Source organism: Cygnus atratus, chromosome 24 (assembly GCF_013377495.2).
Source record: "Cygnus atratus isolate AKBS03 ecotype Queensland, Australia chromosome 24, CAtr_DNAZoo_HiC_assembly, whole genome shotgun sequence".
Taxonomy (NCBI): Eukaryota; Metazoa; Chordata; class Aves; order Anseriformes; family Anatidae; genus Cygnus; species Cygnus atratus.
The window spans coordinates 6,944,743-6,958,919 of NC_066385.1; the positions used below are offsets into that span (position 1 = coordinate 6,944,743).

The 14,177-nt window shown below is 49.6% G+C and overlaps 1 protein-coding gene across 1 annotated transcript in view; it reads left to right on the forward strand.

The window, feature by feature from the left end:
• Positions 1 to 10,161, forward strand: part of PI16 (peptidase inhibitor 16) — a 15,771-nt gene extending 5,610 nt beyond the window's left edge. Inside the window, exons 2-7 of the mRNA XM_035570578.2 lie at positions 1,109 to 1,354; positions 3,857 to 4,075; positions 4,721 to 4,830; positions 5,640 to 5,728; positions 6,506 to 8,569; positions 10,151 to 10,161. Of these exons, the coding sequence (XP_035426471.2) occupies positions 1,199 to 1,354; positions 3,857 to 4,075; positions 4,721 to 4,830; positions 5,640 to 5,728; positions 6,506 to 8,569; positions 10,151 to 10,161 (2,649 nt within the window). The 5' untranslated portion in view covers positions 1,109 to 1,198. The remainder of the gene's footprint in view (positions 1 to 1,108; positions 1,355 to 3,856; positions 4,076 to 4,720; positions 4,831 to 5,639; positions 5,729 to 6,505; positions 8,570 to 10,150) is intronic.
• Positions 10,162 to 14,177: the final 4,016 nt, after the last annotated feature.

Genomic DNA, 14,177 nt, shown 5'->3' on the forward strand with positions numbered 1-14,177 from the left:
TGAAGCCTCAGACCCTTCTTGCGGAAATTGTTGGGCTACTGAGAGCATGGTAAACCCTGGACCTAATGAAGGAGAAGGTAATGCACAGAGGTAAGAGATCTGGGGGGGCAGTAGGGAGAGCAATTGTGGCAAGAGAGGTGATCAGAGCGGTGCAAAGCAGGACGGGAGGGAGAGGCAGAGCAGACTGCGTGATTAACTTGGCTCTGCTAGCTAGGGCTGCTCACTCGCTGATCCTTTCTAATAGCCTGTGATCCCCAAAGACAGATCCAGGAGCAGAGCTGGAGTGATTGCACAATCGCAGATGGGGAGGAAGAGGTGGCAGGCATGTGGGATGGTCTCTGCCAGACAGTCTCCAAGGCAGGTGGTGTGGCATGCATTTTTGCAGTTTGAGACACCTCAGCTTGAGCCCTCCACGTGTCTGGCTAGGCATGGAGCAGTCTGTCCCTGCAGAGAAAATGGTCTGGTATTCCAGCCAGACCTGGAGCCTGCTAACTCCCCTTCTGGGGGCAATTTCAGCTCCACATCCTGTTCTTCCTTCCCTCATCTTCCTGATGGCATGGGGAAGGGGCATCAGCTCTCTGCTACCCCCTGCCTTCCTAATGGGCTGGGAGAGCCTAGGGGCTGTTTTCCAGCTGCCTGCTGCTTTCCCGTGGCATGATCAGTGTACAGATGCAGGGACTGGACAAGGTGGGGTCTGACTCCCAGCCTGGGGGTTACAGTGCTGCAAACCGTTCTCAGCAGTTGCATCTCATTGCCTTCTTTTCTAGAAATGGCTGAGTCCCAGTGACAGGGGAAGACCCTTGTGTAAAATGGAACTTTGCATTTATTTGCTAGTTGCTTGGGAATTATTGCAGTTTAGGAGAAAACATGGAAAAGGAACCCTATAACTGATGGTTAAGGCAATGTCTGAGACTTGGAGTAGCAGAGGCTTGGATGAAAACGCCAGTGCAGGGAATTACGATTCACGCACAGGGTCTGTCTCAGGGAGTGGACCCTGCGAGCTCATTGGCACTAGACATTGCTGCTTCTCTATCAAGTTTGATATGTGAGATGGGTGTGTTCCATGTGGCTCTGAAATCCTCCTCTAATAAATACATTTCCTCCCCAGTCTTCAAGCTGTTGGGTGTTCCTTGCTTTTGGGAGGTGCTTTAAATCTGACTGCCAGAGCCGTGGGCTGCTAAGAGCAGAAGCTGGCTGCATGATGCTGAGCACAGGTTTTCCTCCTGTTTTCCTGTTGCTCACTGCACTGGAGCTAAGCTGGTCCCTGACTGATGAAGAAAAGACGATAATCTTGGATGGGCATAATAAATACCGCTCCCAGGTCTCTCCTCCTGCTATGGATATGCTGAAGATGGTAAGTGGCTTTTATTGTGGGGGGGATTTCAGAGGGAGTTTGTGTAGTGCAAGCTTCAATCTTAATGCTAGCAGGGATTTGGGAGGCAGAGCAATTATTGTGTAGGGTTGCAACTTGGTATCAATGGAGAGGTTCCCTAAACTGCCTCTAAAGAGATGAGTTTCCTTTCACTTACAGAGTTGACTTTGATGATTTTTGGAAGCTCCTGAGTGTGATCTGAGTCCCCTGATGCTCTGTGAGAGCAATGCAGCTTTCACAAGGAGCTGGAGCTCCTTGTGATGGATAGGAAAGGCACATGCTTGCACTGACCTTGCAATGAGTGGGGCCCTGCAGCTGGAGGAGGAATCCTGCTCCACCACCTGTGTGAAGCATCACCTAGTGTGCTTTATTTACCTTTGCAGGTGATTGGGTTGTAATTTATGAGAGGGAATATCAAATTCAAGCATGACTACCAGGTCAGTTTGCGCTCTCCATCGCGCTCCTACTTCCTACCATGACCTGTGCGTGATGACATGGAGGTGAAGGATCTCCCATTTTTCTGTAAGAAACTGAGTCAGGTGCCCACCAATGCTTGTGGCTGCAATGGAAGCAAAAATGACCTCCTGAGCCGGTGCTGGTTTTTGTCTTATTTGGCCCCTTTATCCTGTACCCGGTTATTTTCCTTGCTGTTTACAACACATGCAGAGGACCAAGAGAGCTGTTCATCACAGCTATTTGGAGTGTTGTGCTCTTTTGGTCACAGTGTAGTCAGAGGAGACCTTCTTGTCTGGCCTTGAAGTTGCACCACTTGAATTAAATGTTCGTGGGCTGGTAAGTGGGAGCTTGCTGAGCAAATGAAGAAAGAAGCGATGTTAAGGCATGATGGGGGGCTAACAAGAGACTTTGGGTTCAGAGAGAATAGTGTGAAGACCCTAAGCACCACAATTTCCATGGACGCCCACCACAGCAAGGCACAGAAAAATCAGGAAATATGGGCTTCGGAGCCAAACTCTTAGGGAAAGCGTGAGGGAAACAATCTCTCAGGTGCCTAAAATGTGGGTCAAGGTCCTTAAGTTGGTGGCAATTCTGATCTGCTGAGTGCTGCTGCTGGCTGTAGGAGTGATGGCAGATCACATGCTTTGAGATGCTCCCCTCTGCAAGGCTGTGTTGTCTCTTAGTCTAATATGATTTGTTTAAACACAAGACCTACTGATACTGCAGAGCAGAAGGCTTTCTTTGAAGCACAATAAATGTTTATCATAAAGCAGCCCTAACAATTTCTTATTAGAGGCTTTCTACATAAGAGCCATTCTTGCCTTCCTCCCTGGGACTTTGCTTGTGCTGTGTTTGTCTCTGAGGTCGCCTGCTGCTGTGGCACCATGCCTGGCTGATGTCACCCTGTGTTTCTGTTTGGGACATGGGTCTTGTTGCTGTGGAAATAGTTAGGCATTGGGGGGGATTCATAGCCTAAAGACACTTCTTTTTTAAAAATGAGGCAAATCCTGCAGGTGCGAGCCTGCTGTTTATGGAGCCCAGCTCTGTGCCAGAGGAAGATGGGTGAGCATTTCCCCAGCAGGGTTTCCAGCCATCACTCTCAGCCTGGCTTGGGGCCATGATGCAAGGTCAACTAGCTCTCTATGCCCCCACTGAGATATTTCAGTGTTTCCTTCACCTACAGTGCTACTGCTTGGGGGCCAGTCCATGTCCCCTTGACACCCCAGTGGCAATGCCCTGTAACAGAGCTGTGCTCTGTCCCCCTCCAGATCCAGCTCTGGCTCCAGCCAGGAAGGTCCCATTGAGGACCTGTTGTTTGCTGGGCTGCCTTCCAACGTGCTACAGAAGCAAAGCTGCTGTCTCCATCAAATGGTGTTAGGATAGTCCAAGCAGCTGTGGTGTAGGGTTCCTCATATGCCTCCTTGCAAGGCGTAGCAGCATGGTCACTAGGGCCTGGGGGCTCAGCTGGCAGTTGGGCCACTGCTGCTCCCTGTGCTGGAAGGGGGCTCTTGGGAGGCAGACAGCTGCTGCGTTTTGGGTCCAGGGGATCAGATTATGTCTTTTAGGAGCATGTGCTTCCAGGACCTGTGCAGCTGCCGGGGGAGACGTGTCCTGCTCTCCTCCCATCCCCACCCTGGTCAGAGGGATATCCCCTGCTTTCTTCCTGTGTGACCCAGTGTGAGCGTCCTCCCTTCCTCCATCTTCACTGCTTCTTCATTGCTTTTCCACACTGAGTTGAGGATGCTGATGTTATGGGTGCTTCAGGCAAGGTTGTGAGGGTTATGCTGCAGCACTGACCTACGTGTTTGATCTGTAAGTTGAGGTTTGTTTTGTGCTGAGATAGACTGAGGAGCTCCCATCTCCTGAGGACTTCTCAGAGTGCACTCAGGGATACCCGTGTATTGAGTAGCAATTTTAGTTTTACTCATAAATGGGGAATTGCAACTAGGGAGCCCAGGGGCACATGTCCTCGTGCATGTTGGAGAGCCCAGTGTCCCTCTCTGTATGCTGACACTGAGGTCCTTTCAGAGTTGGGACACAGAGCTGGAGGCCTTTGCCCAAGCCTATGCGGAGAAATGCATCTGGGACCACAACAAGGAGAGGGGCCGACGGGGAGAAAACCTCTTTGCTATGGCTCCGACACTGGATCTGGAATTTGCCGTGGAGGACTGGAACGGGGAAGAGAAATACTATAACCTGACGACTTCCATGTGTGTCCCTGGGCAGATGTGTGGTCACTACACCCAGGTACTGGCCTGCTGGGGCAGAGGGAGAGGGTTGTCAGGAAAGGAGCAGTACCAGAGCCCTGGGTCCTCTCAGAGTCGTTGCAAAGAGATGGGGAACCAATGCTGGGCACCATATAGGAATCACTGATACAGGGGAATCTGGGCATGGTGCCAAACATAACCAGCATTTTAGATAAGACCTCTCTTGAAAAAATGCTCTGCACCCCTTTTTGGCTACACAGCAGAGCCAGGTGCTGGCTTGTCTTAGGCAGACATGAGATGTGAGTGTGTCTTTGCAGCTTGGGTGGATGGGTGAGAGTGGAGAAGAGTATAGATGGTGGTGGTAAATATCAGGATGGATCTGTGGAGGTCCTCAGGACCAAAACAGAGGTAATGATGCTCTACTTGGGTGAAGTATAGGGTAGAAAAGCTGTGGCACTTGGGTATGTGGGCTGTGGCTCTACGTTGGGAAGGTGGTCCAGACAGAGGCAAGTAGCGGGATTCTGAATGTGAAAGCAACATGGGCATGTGGGATCTGGGGCACACACTGAGACAAGGGGGGTGTTGGTGTGATGACGGAGCAGCCTTCAAGGCCAGGGCATGGGTTGCCAACAGGGCGTCTGCCTTCATCCAATCACCTCACCTTCACCCCTGGTCTTTGTCTTAGGTGGTGTGGGCAAGCACACATCGTATTGGCTGTGGGGCAAAGTTTTGTGAGAAGATTGATGGAATCGAAACAGAGGACATGTACCTGCTTGTTTGCAACTATTATCCTCCGTAAGTCCTATGCCTTGCATGACTTGGTTCATTTTGATGGGGTTTCTGCAATGGAAATGCCCTTCCTTCAATCCCTATAACAGCAGGAAAAGCTTTTGGTGTTGCTCAGAAAAAGCAAGGCAATTTCAAGAAAGGCCTTTATTATCTTGGATTGGTCACAAAGGAAGGAAGGGTTGTCTGTTGATCCTTGCCCATGAGGATTCCTGAGGTCTGGTTCAGCTCCTGCCACAGACTCCTGGGGAACTCCCCCAGAGTGCTGCCCAAGGTTGATGTCGCAGTAACTAAGGGTACAAACATCACCTACCTGCTCTGTGCCTTGTTCTTCCCCAATAGCAGCAGTGATGGCCTGGGAAGGGGTCAGGAAGCATGTATTGTACCAGCAGGATGGGTTACACATGGGAGGAGAGGTGGGTGCCTGCTTGTGAAACCCTGGGGCTAGCCTTGGGGACCACTCACTTGGAGATGGAGAGCAACAGCAGACCTTCTTAGGGTTGTTTAGTAGAGGGGAGACAAAAATCATGTGTCCAAATGTCCACCAACTGCTCTTTTCTAGGAGGTAGTGAAGGACCTGGTCCATGGAACTTTCTTCCCTGGTTTTAGCCACCTTAGTGTCAGGCCACTGAGTAAATGGCATTGAAGGTGTGTGGCAGGAGACCAAGACCTGTGTGGTTTTTTTTTTTTTTTTTTTTACATTAATTCTGAGTTTTGTCTTGGCTGGGATATTCCAGTTGAATCAAACCCCACTCTTTGGGGTTGGCATTTCCCCTCTTTCCTTACACTTTCTTTTTCTTGGTGTCTTCTGCTTCCAGGGGTAATGTGAAAGGCCGAAAGCCATACAAAGAAGGACCTTCTTGCTCACAGTGTCCCGAAGGCAGAGTGTGTGTCAAGTCCTTGTGTGGTAAGTGAAGCAAAGCAGTGTATGTGCCTTGACAGGCTATTGGGACAGAGACCCCTGGGTTGGGGTCCAAACTCTGAACCTGGACCAGCAGCTCCAGGCCTGGACTATGAGGCATCGCATGGGATGGAAGCCCTTGAGACTGGTCAGCTGCCACTAGATGAGGATTGGACACAGACCTCATAACCCCCTTAGCCAGCAGTTGTTGCCTCATCCCCAAGGGGCAGGAGGTTGTGTGAGGGAGATGAGATGTCTCCAGGTTGGGAACCCAAGAGTGGGAGATGGCCCAGAGTGACCTAAGTTTGCAGCTAACACCAAGCTGGGGGGAAGTGTTGATCTGCCGGAGGGTAGGAAGGCAGAGGGACCTGGACAGGATGGGTAGATGGGCAAAGGCCAGTGGGGTGAGGTTCAATATGGCTAAGTGCTGGGTCCTGCACTTTGGCCACAACAACCCCATGCAGCACTACAGACTTGGGGCAGAGTGGCTCAAAAGCTGTGCAGAGGAAAATGACCTGGGGGTATTGATTGACGCTTGCCTGAACATGAGCCAGCAGTGTGCCCAGGTGGCCAAGAAGGCCAACAGCATCCTGGCTTGTATCAGGAATAGTGCAGCCAGCAGGACCAGGGAGGTGATCATCCCCTTGTATTCTGCTCTGGTGAGGCCGCTCCTTGAGTACTGTGTTTAGTTTTGGGCCCCTCAGTACAGGGACATAGAGGCTTGGACAGCAACGGGTAAGTTGACCCCAGTGCTAACCCATGGTGTTTTTCATCTATTACCAGAATCCACTGTAGAAGAGACCACTCCAATCTCTCTGACAACAAAGAAAAGCCCATCCACCACAACCACACTAGAACCTACTACAACATCACCCACCATGGCCACAGCGAAGTCAGAACTCACAACCATACCCCCAACTCAGACACAAGTACCCACCACATCCATGGCAAAGCCAAAACCTACTGTGCCAGAACCCACCGTAGCTACAGGCAAGCCAAAGCCCATCACACTAACAACTGCCATGCCAAAACCTAACACAACCACTACGGCCAAGCCAGCACCCACCACGCCAAAACCCACAACCTCTACGGCCAAGCCAGCACCCACCATGCCAAAACCTAACACAACCTCTACGGCCAAGCCAGCACCCACCACGCCAAAACCCACAACCTCTACGGCCAAGCCAGCACCCACCACGCCAAAACCCACAACCTCTACAGCCAAGTCAGCACCCACCACACCAAAACCCACAACCTCTACAGCCAAGCCAGCACCCACCACGCCAAAACCCATCACAACCACCACTACGGCTAAGCCATCACCCATCATGCCACAACCCACCACAACCACCACGACAGCCAAGTCAGCACCCACCACACCAAAACCCACCACAAACACCACTACAGCTAAGCCAGCACCCCCCACCATGCCACAACCCACCACAACCACTACTATGGCTAAGCCAGCACCCACCGCAACTACCGCTCTGGCCAAGGCAGCACCCACAACATCTAAACCCACAATGACTGCAGCCAAGACAGTACCCACCACACCAAGGCCCACCACCACTATGGCTAAGCCAGCACCCACCACGCCAAAACCCACCACAAACACCACTACAGCTAAGCCAGCACCCACTACCATGCCACAACCCACCACAACCACCACTACAGCCAAGTCAGCACCCACTACCATGCCACAACCCACCACAACCACCACTACAGCCAAGTCAGCACCAACCATGCTACAACCCACCACAACTGTCACTATGGCCAAGGCAGCACCCACCACGTCAAAACCCACAATGACTACAGCCAAGACAGTACCCACCATGCCAAGACCCACCACTGCTATGGCTAAGCCAGCACCCACCACGCCAAAACCCCCCACAAACACTACTATGGTTAAGCCAGCACCCAACACCATGCCACAACCCATCACAACCACCACTGCGGCTAAGCCAGCACCAACCATGCCACAACCCACCACAACTACCACAATGACCAAGACAGCACCCACCATGTCAAAACCAACAACCACTACAGCCAAGTCAGCACCCACCATGCCAAAACCCACCACAAACACCACTACGGCTAAGCCAGCACCTGCCACCACACCACAACCCATCACAACCACCACTGTGGCTAAGCCATCACCAACCACACCACAACCCACCACAACTATCACTATGGCTAAGTCAGCACCTACCATGCCAAAACCCACCACCACTATGGCCAAGCCAGCACCCACCACAACTATGGCCAAGACAAAACCTTCTACAGCCAAGCCAGCAACCACCTCACCAACATTTACCACCATTTTAACCAAGCCAACACACACTTATACGACTTCAACAAAGCCAAATCTCACCACCTCAACAGCAAAGATGATAACAAAACCTACCACAACCACAAAGCCAGAACACACTGAAACAGAAAGACCCAATCCAACTGAGGCAACTGGGCTCATGCTTTCCTTTGAGCCCACATTAGACGTGGATTATAAAATATTTTCAGATGTAGAGTTAGACACTGGAGAGCCCATTGGCTTAACTACAGAGGATCCTACCTTATTAGAAAGTATTGGCACAGCCTTCAGCCCCAAATCAATCCCAGAAACAAATAAAGGTGTGAAAGAGGATGGGGGAGAGAAATCATTCTTCTTTTCCAGTCCACCTCCATCCTTCAGCAAAGTTATTCCAGAGATCAAGTTAGGTTTCAATAAAACTGAGCGCATAACCTCCTCAAAGTCAGTGGTCTTCAGTCCTGAAGAACCCACCTTCTTGCGTTTAACATCGTCTTCCAAAGAAAAGGGTCAGAGCCCTGCTTTCCAGTCCTCCCTCTCAGGTAAGGTAATTGTGGAGTCGGTCCTGGCATGGACATGTAGATGTTGAATGATCCCCAAGCAGCATGGGGCATGGTTTGGGAGGAACTAGTATCAGACTGGTCCTCTGGATCCTCATTTCATGTGTGGCACCAACCCTTTTCCTCACTCTTTCCCCTAACACTGAAAGGGGCAGATTGGATGTCTGGTTCATGAAGCATGATTTTGTTTACTCACTAACACCCACCACCTGTGCCGTGCCTTTGCTGGATCTGTGCACTGCTGTCCCTTGCACCTTGGGGTGTCTTGGTGCACATCACTGAAGGACCTGCATGAATTGGAGTTTCTCTTTTGCTCAGATCTTTCCCTCTAACTCCTGGTTTTCTGTTGTTCTGCCAGCAGATACTCTGGCCATTGAAGAACGGGAGACAAACTCAGACCAGAAAAGCATGGATCAACCCACAGCTGGAGCCCCCCGTACCTGCTGGGGCCTTTCACTCTTCCTACCCAGTGTCATCTTGATGGGCCTTCTGCTTTGAACAGTCTTTCTCAGCTGTCCCTGCACCAGTCACCAAGCCTTTCTTCAGCATTGGTTGTCCCACAACCCTGGTAGACTTGGGAGACACTGTGGACAGTTCAGGTTGACACACTCGCTTCTTACACTGACTGGCTCTGATGTACCAAGGGCAACTGTCCATCCCGTGTCCCTCAGTCCCCTTCTGAGGAGACCCAAGGGCAGGAGGGTGTCTGCCATAACGCCGGTGAACTTGGACACCAATGCTTCTCCTTTCTTCCCAGAAAGCCTGGGCTTCTGGTCTCTTTCCAAACAGGAAATGATAAGGTGTCTCATCCCCCTGTGCAGCTGGCAGGTCCTGCCGCACTGTGTCTCTAGGGAAAGCAGAATGCCTTGGAAACCAGAACGGCAATGAGACATGGTTGTTGGCTTTGGTGTTTGTCTGTAGACAACACATGGTTGATGGGTTTGGTGTCTGCCTACCAGAAAGTGTTTCTAACAAAAATGCTCTTTTCTCCTCTCGATGTGCCTATTTGTCTCAATTTTGGGCTTATCACCTCTTCCTTCCTTTTCCAAAAGAGTGGCGTTTTTTTTTTCTACAGAAGAGGATTTATATTTCCTTCCTGCTTCTGGTATAGCTATGGCCAGTACCTATATGTACTCCTTTCTCCTTCTCACATCTGCAACCTTTGCTTTCTTCCTCACTTCCTGTACCCATTCCACAGTTACTTCATTGGCATGGCTTTATTTTACGCATGTGCCTGCACAGAAGACAAACCTTCAGCTCTAGAGAGGAGTTATAGGCTTCTTCATACAGCTTTCTTCTGCATGGCTTCCTTCTTTGCATAACTTAAGTGTACGATGTATTTGAAATTAGATACAGATCCCAGCTAACATATATTTTGTGGTTGGTGGAACCTGGTCCAGAAGAAAAAAAAATAATCAGGTGTGCTGGTACAATTTCAGCTTGAGAGAGCCAATTGAATGATGTTAGAGGTCCGATGGTTCCAGGCCTTGTTGCAGGATGGTATTCATTCTCCGGAGCACTGTGTGTTTTAGCCCTCCATGTTTCTGCTCTGTTCACCTGAAGATTCCCAGTAAGGTGGGTTAAATAAGTGACAAGTTTTGCAGACCAGCAGAAGGGACTAGAAGATCCAGTCCCTTCTCTAGTTGTTGCATCATTTGGTTTCGTAAATAGATGAGGTGGAGAAAGACCTTAAGTCCAATATTTGTCTATCCCCCCAGGATGCTGTGTCCTGTGCATCCCCAGAGCATGCACTGAATAAATCTTGTTCTGAAAGTCTGCACTGTCTTTCTGGGGTATCCAAGACCAGCTTATATCTGTAAAACAATCTTGCTTGTGTGTTTAAGTAGAATTGCTAAAAGACAGTGTAGCTCCTGTGGAGTGCTGAATGTTTTCTTGACTTTCCTAAAGCATCTGGGTGCTGATTTCTGTAAAGTTGCAATTTTATGTTTTTAAGCTTTTGTAAAAGCAGCAGAAGGAGGAGATGTAGCATGACGTAGGAAATATTCCCCTAGCTCCCAGATGCGTGCAGAGCAAAAAAATTTGTCCCCAAATTTTTGAGCAAGAGGAAGAGAGCTCAGAGAAAAACAAACAAACAAACAAATAAATACCAAAAGCCTAGGGCTAGAGTGCTTCTGGTTCTGCATTTAGAGAGGCCCAACAGTCAGCTTCTTCCCACCCCCAAACACACACTGTTTCATCTTTGCAGTAAAGAAAAAAGTTAAATCCAAGTGTCCTCCCCTGCTTTTTCCTCAGACTCTGCATTTCTGCAGTGTTTTCACTGCAGAACATCACCCAGCCACAAAGAGCGTGCGAAGAATGGAGTTCTTATTGTGAGGAGTAAACCTGCTGCACAGGAGCAATGGTGACACTGGACCTTTGCTTTTTGCTTTTCCCTATTCTTGCACCCCTGCCTTGCCTGGCAAGGCTGCCCTGCGGTTCTGTGTTTCACCTCTTCCTGCAGTCCTGGTTCAGGAGCCCAGCAGCACCAGATCCCTTACAGGAAACCAGCTGCCTGTGGGGTGTTTTTAGGTCATGGTCACCATTAGCCCTGCTGAACGGTGGCCAGCAGATGGCAGTGGGAGAGTCACCACGGAGAACTGAGCAGTTTCAACTTCACTGCACAGCCCTCTGGAGAGTCTAGTGCTCAATTTAATCACAAGCATCAGATGTAGTTAAGAATCAGATTAAAAATAGCCTCCTGCTCAGGTGCCATGGTTTTCACATGGTCTTGTTGCAGGCTGAGCTTTTGCAAGCTGCTGCGGAGCTGCTTCTGGGAGAAAAAAATCCAGCCTGGGTCTGGATGGTCACTAGACCAATGATAGAAGTACAGCCAGAGCAGCTGCTGTTCACCTGTCGTAAGGGGCTGCAGCCTCATGAAGGGTAAGGCAGAGACAGAGCATTTCAGGCCTGTAACTGTTTTTCCATTTGGGTAAAGGAGAGTGCAGCATTAATTCCCAACAAACAATTAAAAGAGCAGAAAAGCATTTCTCTTTCCAGCAAAATCAAGATATTGGGTCAACACCTGTGTTTTTTCGCAAAGCTGGGTACTTCACCATCCCCTGCCTTGGGATCCATTATGGAACTGGACATCATAGTGCTGCTGGCAATAGCACTGGCATGAGCCTATGAAAATAATTCTACAATTTAAGTATTTTATCATGGTTTTGAGGCTGCTGATTTCTGTAAACTGTTGAGTTTTGTTTTTGTTAAGGTTTTGACTTCTGTAGTAATGCAATCGTGCAAAGACCTATTTATAGAGTTATTTCTAACAGAAAATTCAAAAAACAGAAGAAAATTCCCGTTCTTCTTCCCCATGTTCCCTGACTGAGACCTGCCAGCAAGGGGATTTGGAGTGGTTTGGTTTGATCCCAAATTAGGAGGATTTAGGGAAGGAGAGAACGTGACTGTATGGTAAAGGTGGGCCACGGTTATGGTGGGGTATGCCGGAAAGACGCAAAACATTCAAGGGAGACTTTTGCCACATTTCCACCCCATTTCTGGGGTTGATATGAAGGATGCTCTGGCATTGAGGTGAATTGGTGGGAGATTCCAGGGTACGGGGGGAAGGAGCCAAGCACCTGTCAAAGATACTGCTGGTGCTTGGCAGTCCCACAGTTGTGTGTGGCAGAAGTGGCAGGTTTGTATATGGCTATCCTTTCAATGGTGAAGAGGACCATGCTAGAAAAGGACTGTGCTTCATGTTCTTGCTGTCTGGCCCCCCCATGTGACCAAAGTCCTTGGGGAAAATGTAGGTATTTTAGGGTAGCAGATGGCATTTGCCATGACAACTGAAGGAAAACAGCAGCTACCAGGCCATAGTGGAGCCTGCTGAGGGTGGCCAGGCCCTGCTTATGGACAACTTGCCATCATCGCCTCACAACACCACTGAAGGATGCCCCATGACACTGGGTTGATGGTTTTGATGTTTGTCTGACCATGGGCTACATGGCAGCAGGCTATGAGGTGGCAGGAAACAAATTCCTGAGCCATGGGGGCCCATCACCATGGCAACACAGCACCACAATTTTCCATCCCACAGGCTCTGAGCTCACTGACATAGTGTCTCAGCATGCTTTAAGGCATTTAACCATCAGTTTTGGCCAGTTGGGTTGAAATCAGGGGATTTGTGGTGTTTACAAGATCTGGCTGCTGCATGAACTCCACCTGCACATTTCCATGAAGCCCCAGGACCTGTGTTCCAGTGGGGAGGTGGATGTGCTCACTGCAGGTTGGGGGAGAGAAGGTCATCTGGATTTAGCTCCTGAAGCTCCCCTGAAGATGGTGAATCGGAAGGGTGGGTGGCAGCATATGTGCTGTCCTCGGGAATTTACAGTATGGGCCATGACACCAGCTATGAAATGGCCACTGCCCTGCTAGTGTGGTGGGGACCTCAGTTTATGGATAATTGGTATATCTGGAAATCTGTATCGGATTTACAAATGTGCTTATAACAATGGCTGTCCAAAGCAGAGAGGAGCCGAGCTACAGCCCCGGAGCTTTGCAGTGGGATTCAGCTAGAGAGCACTGACAGAAAGACCTACGGTCTCAGCTGCATGGCCAATCCCATCTGCCCCACACCCTTATAATGTCCTGGCTGTGGTTTCCCCTTCCTGCTCAGGGGTTCGGTCACATGGAGAATTTGGTTGGGAACACACAGTCAGGAGCACTGGCCAGCCCTAGTCCCAGTTCATCAGCTGTGCTCATTTCAAGGCGGTAAAAAGACAGTATTTTTTTTTTTAAAGAAAAGTCAAAACAAGTTTATTTTTACAAGAGAGTATCTCTACTAATAATATTTTATTGTTGGCTTCCACCTTAAGAAGGTGGCTTCCACCTTAAGAAGGTGGCTTCCACCTTGCTGCTTAAGATTCTCCACATTAACATCAACGCAATGGATGGAGCTGAACTGATTCAATTTGGGACACAAAGGATTAATTCTTCTCTAGGGGATACCTCTTAAATATTAAGTTGATGTGCTGCTCTATTCTTCTTTGGTACCTTCTGAGCAATCTTGGGGGTAGAAAAGGCCTGCCCCTTAGCAAGCAGCTAGAGGATAATAATGTGTAGAAGAGGAGCAAGCTGTAGTTTTGTGTGGCAGGTCCCCAGGACTGCTCAAAAGCCAGATTTATGGAGAGAGGCCTGCATTCCTCTGATGCTAGACACTGCAGCATCCCCACCCACCAGCTGTTGCCCAGCCTGCAAAAATCACATCTCAGCCTTACTGCAGCTACACCCCATCCCAAGAAGCAGAAGACCCTTAAACAAACTGCTTCACTTCTGGGAGTCCCATAGCCCAAGCAGCCAGGTCTCATTCTCCCTGTCTCTCACTTCCAGGCTGAAATTTGAGGGCTCTAACATCTTTTTGCATCTCTCATTCTCCCACTTCATCTGCAAAGGTGTCCTCAGTTTGCCCTTGCTCCCCAGTGTCTCAGATCTCACATTTCCCTGATAGTGTGATGCCAGTGATAATCTCCTGGGACATCCCTCAATCTTGAAGAACTGGTGTAGCCCTGATCATATTACAGTCCCACTCATGATCTTGGTCCTATTTACTTTGGAATATGGCAGAGGGATAGTTCCAACTGCTTCTTGG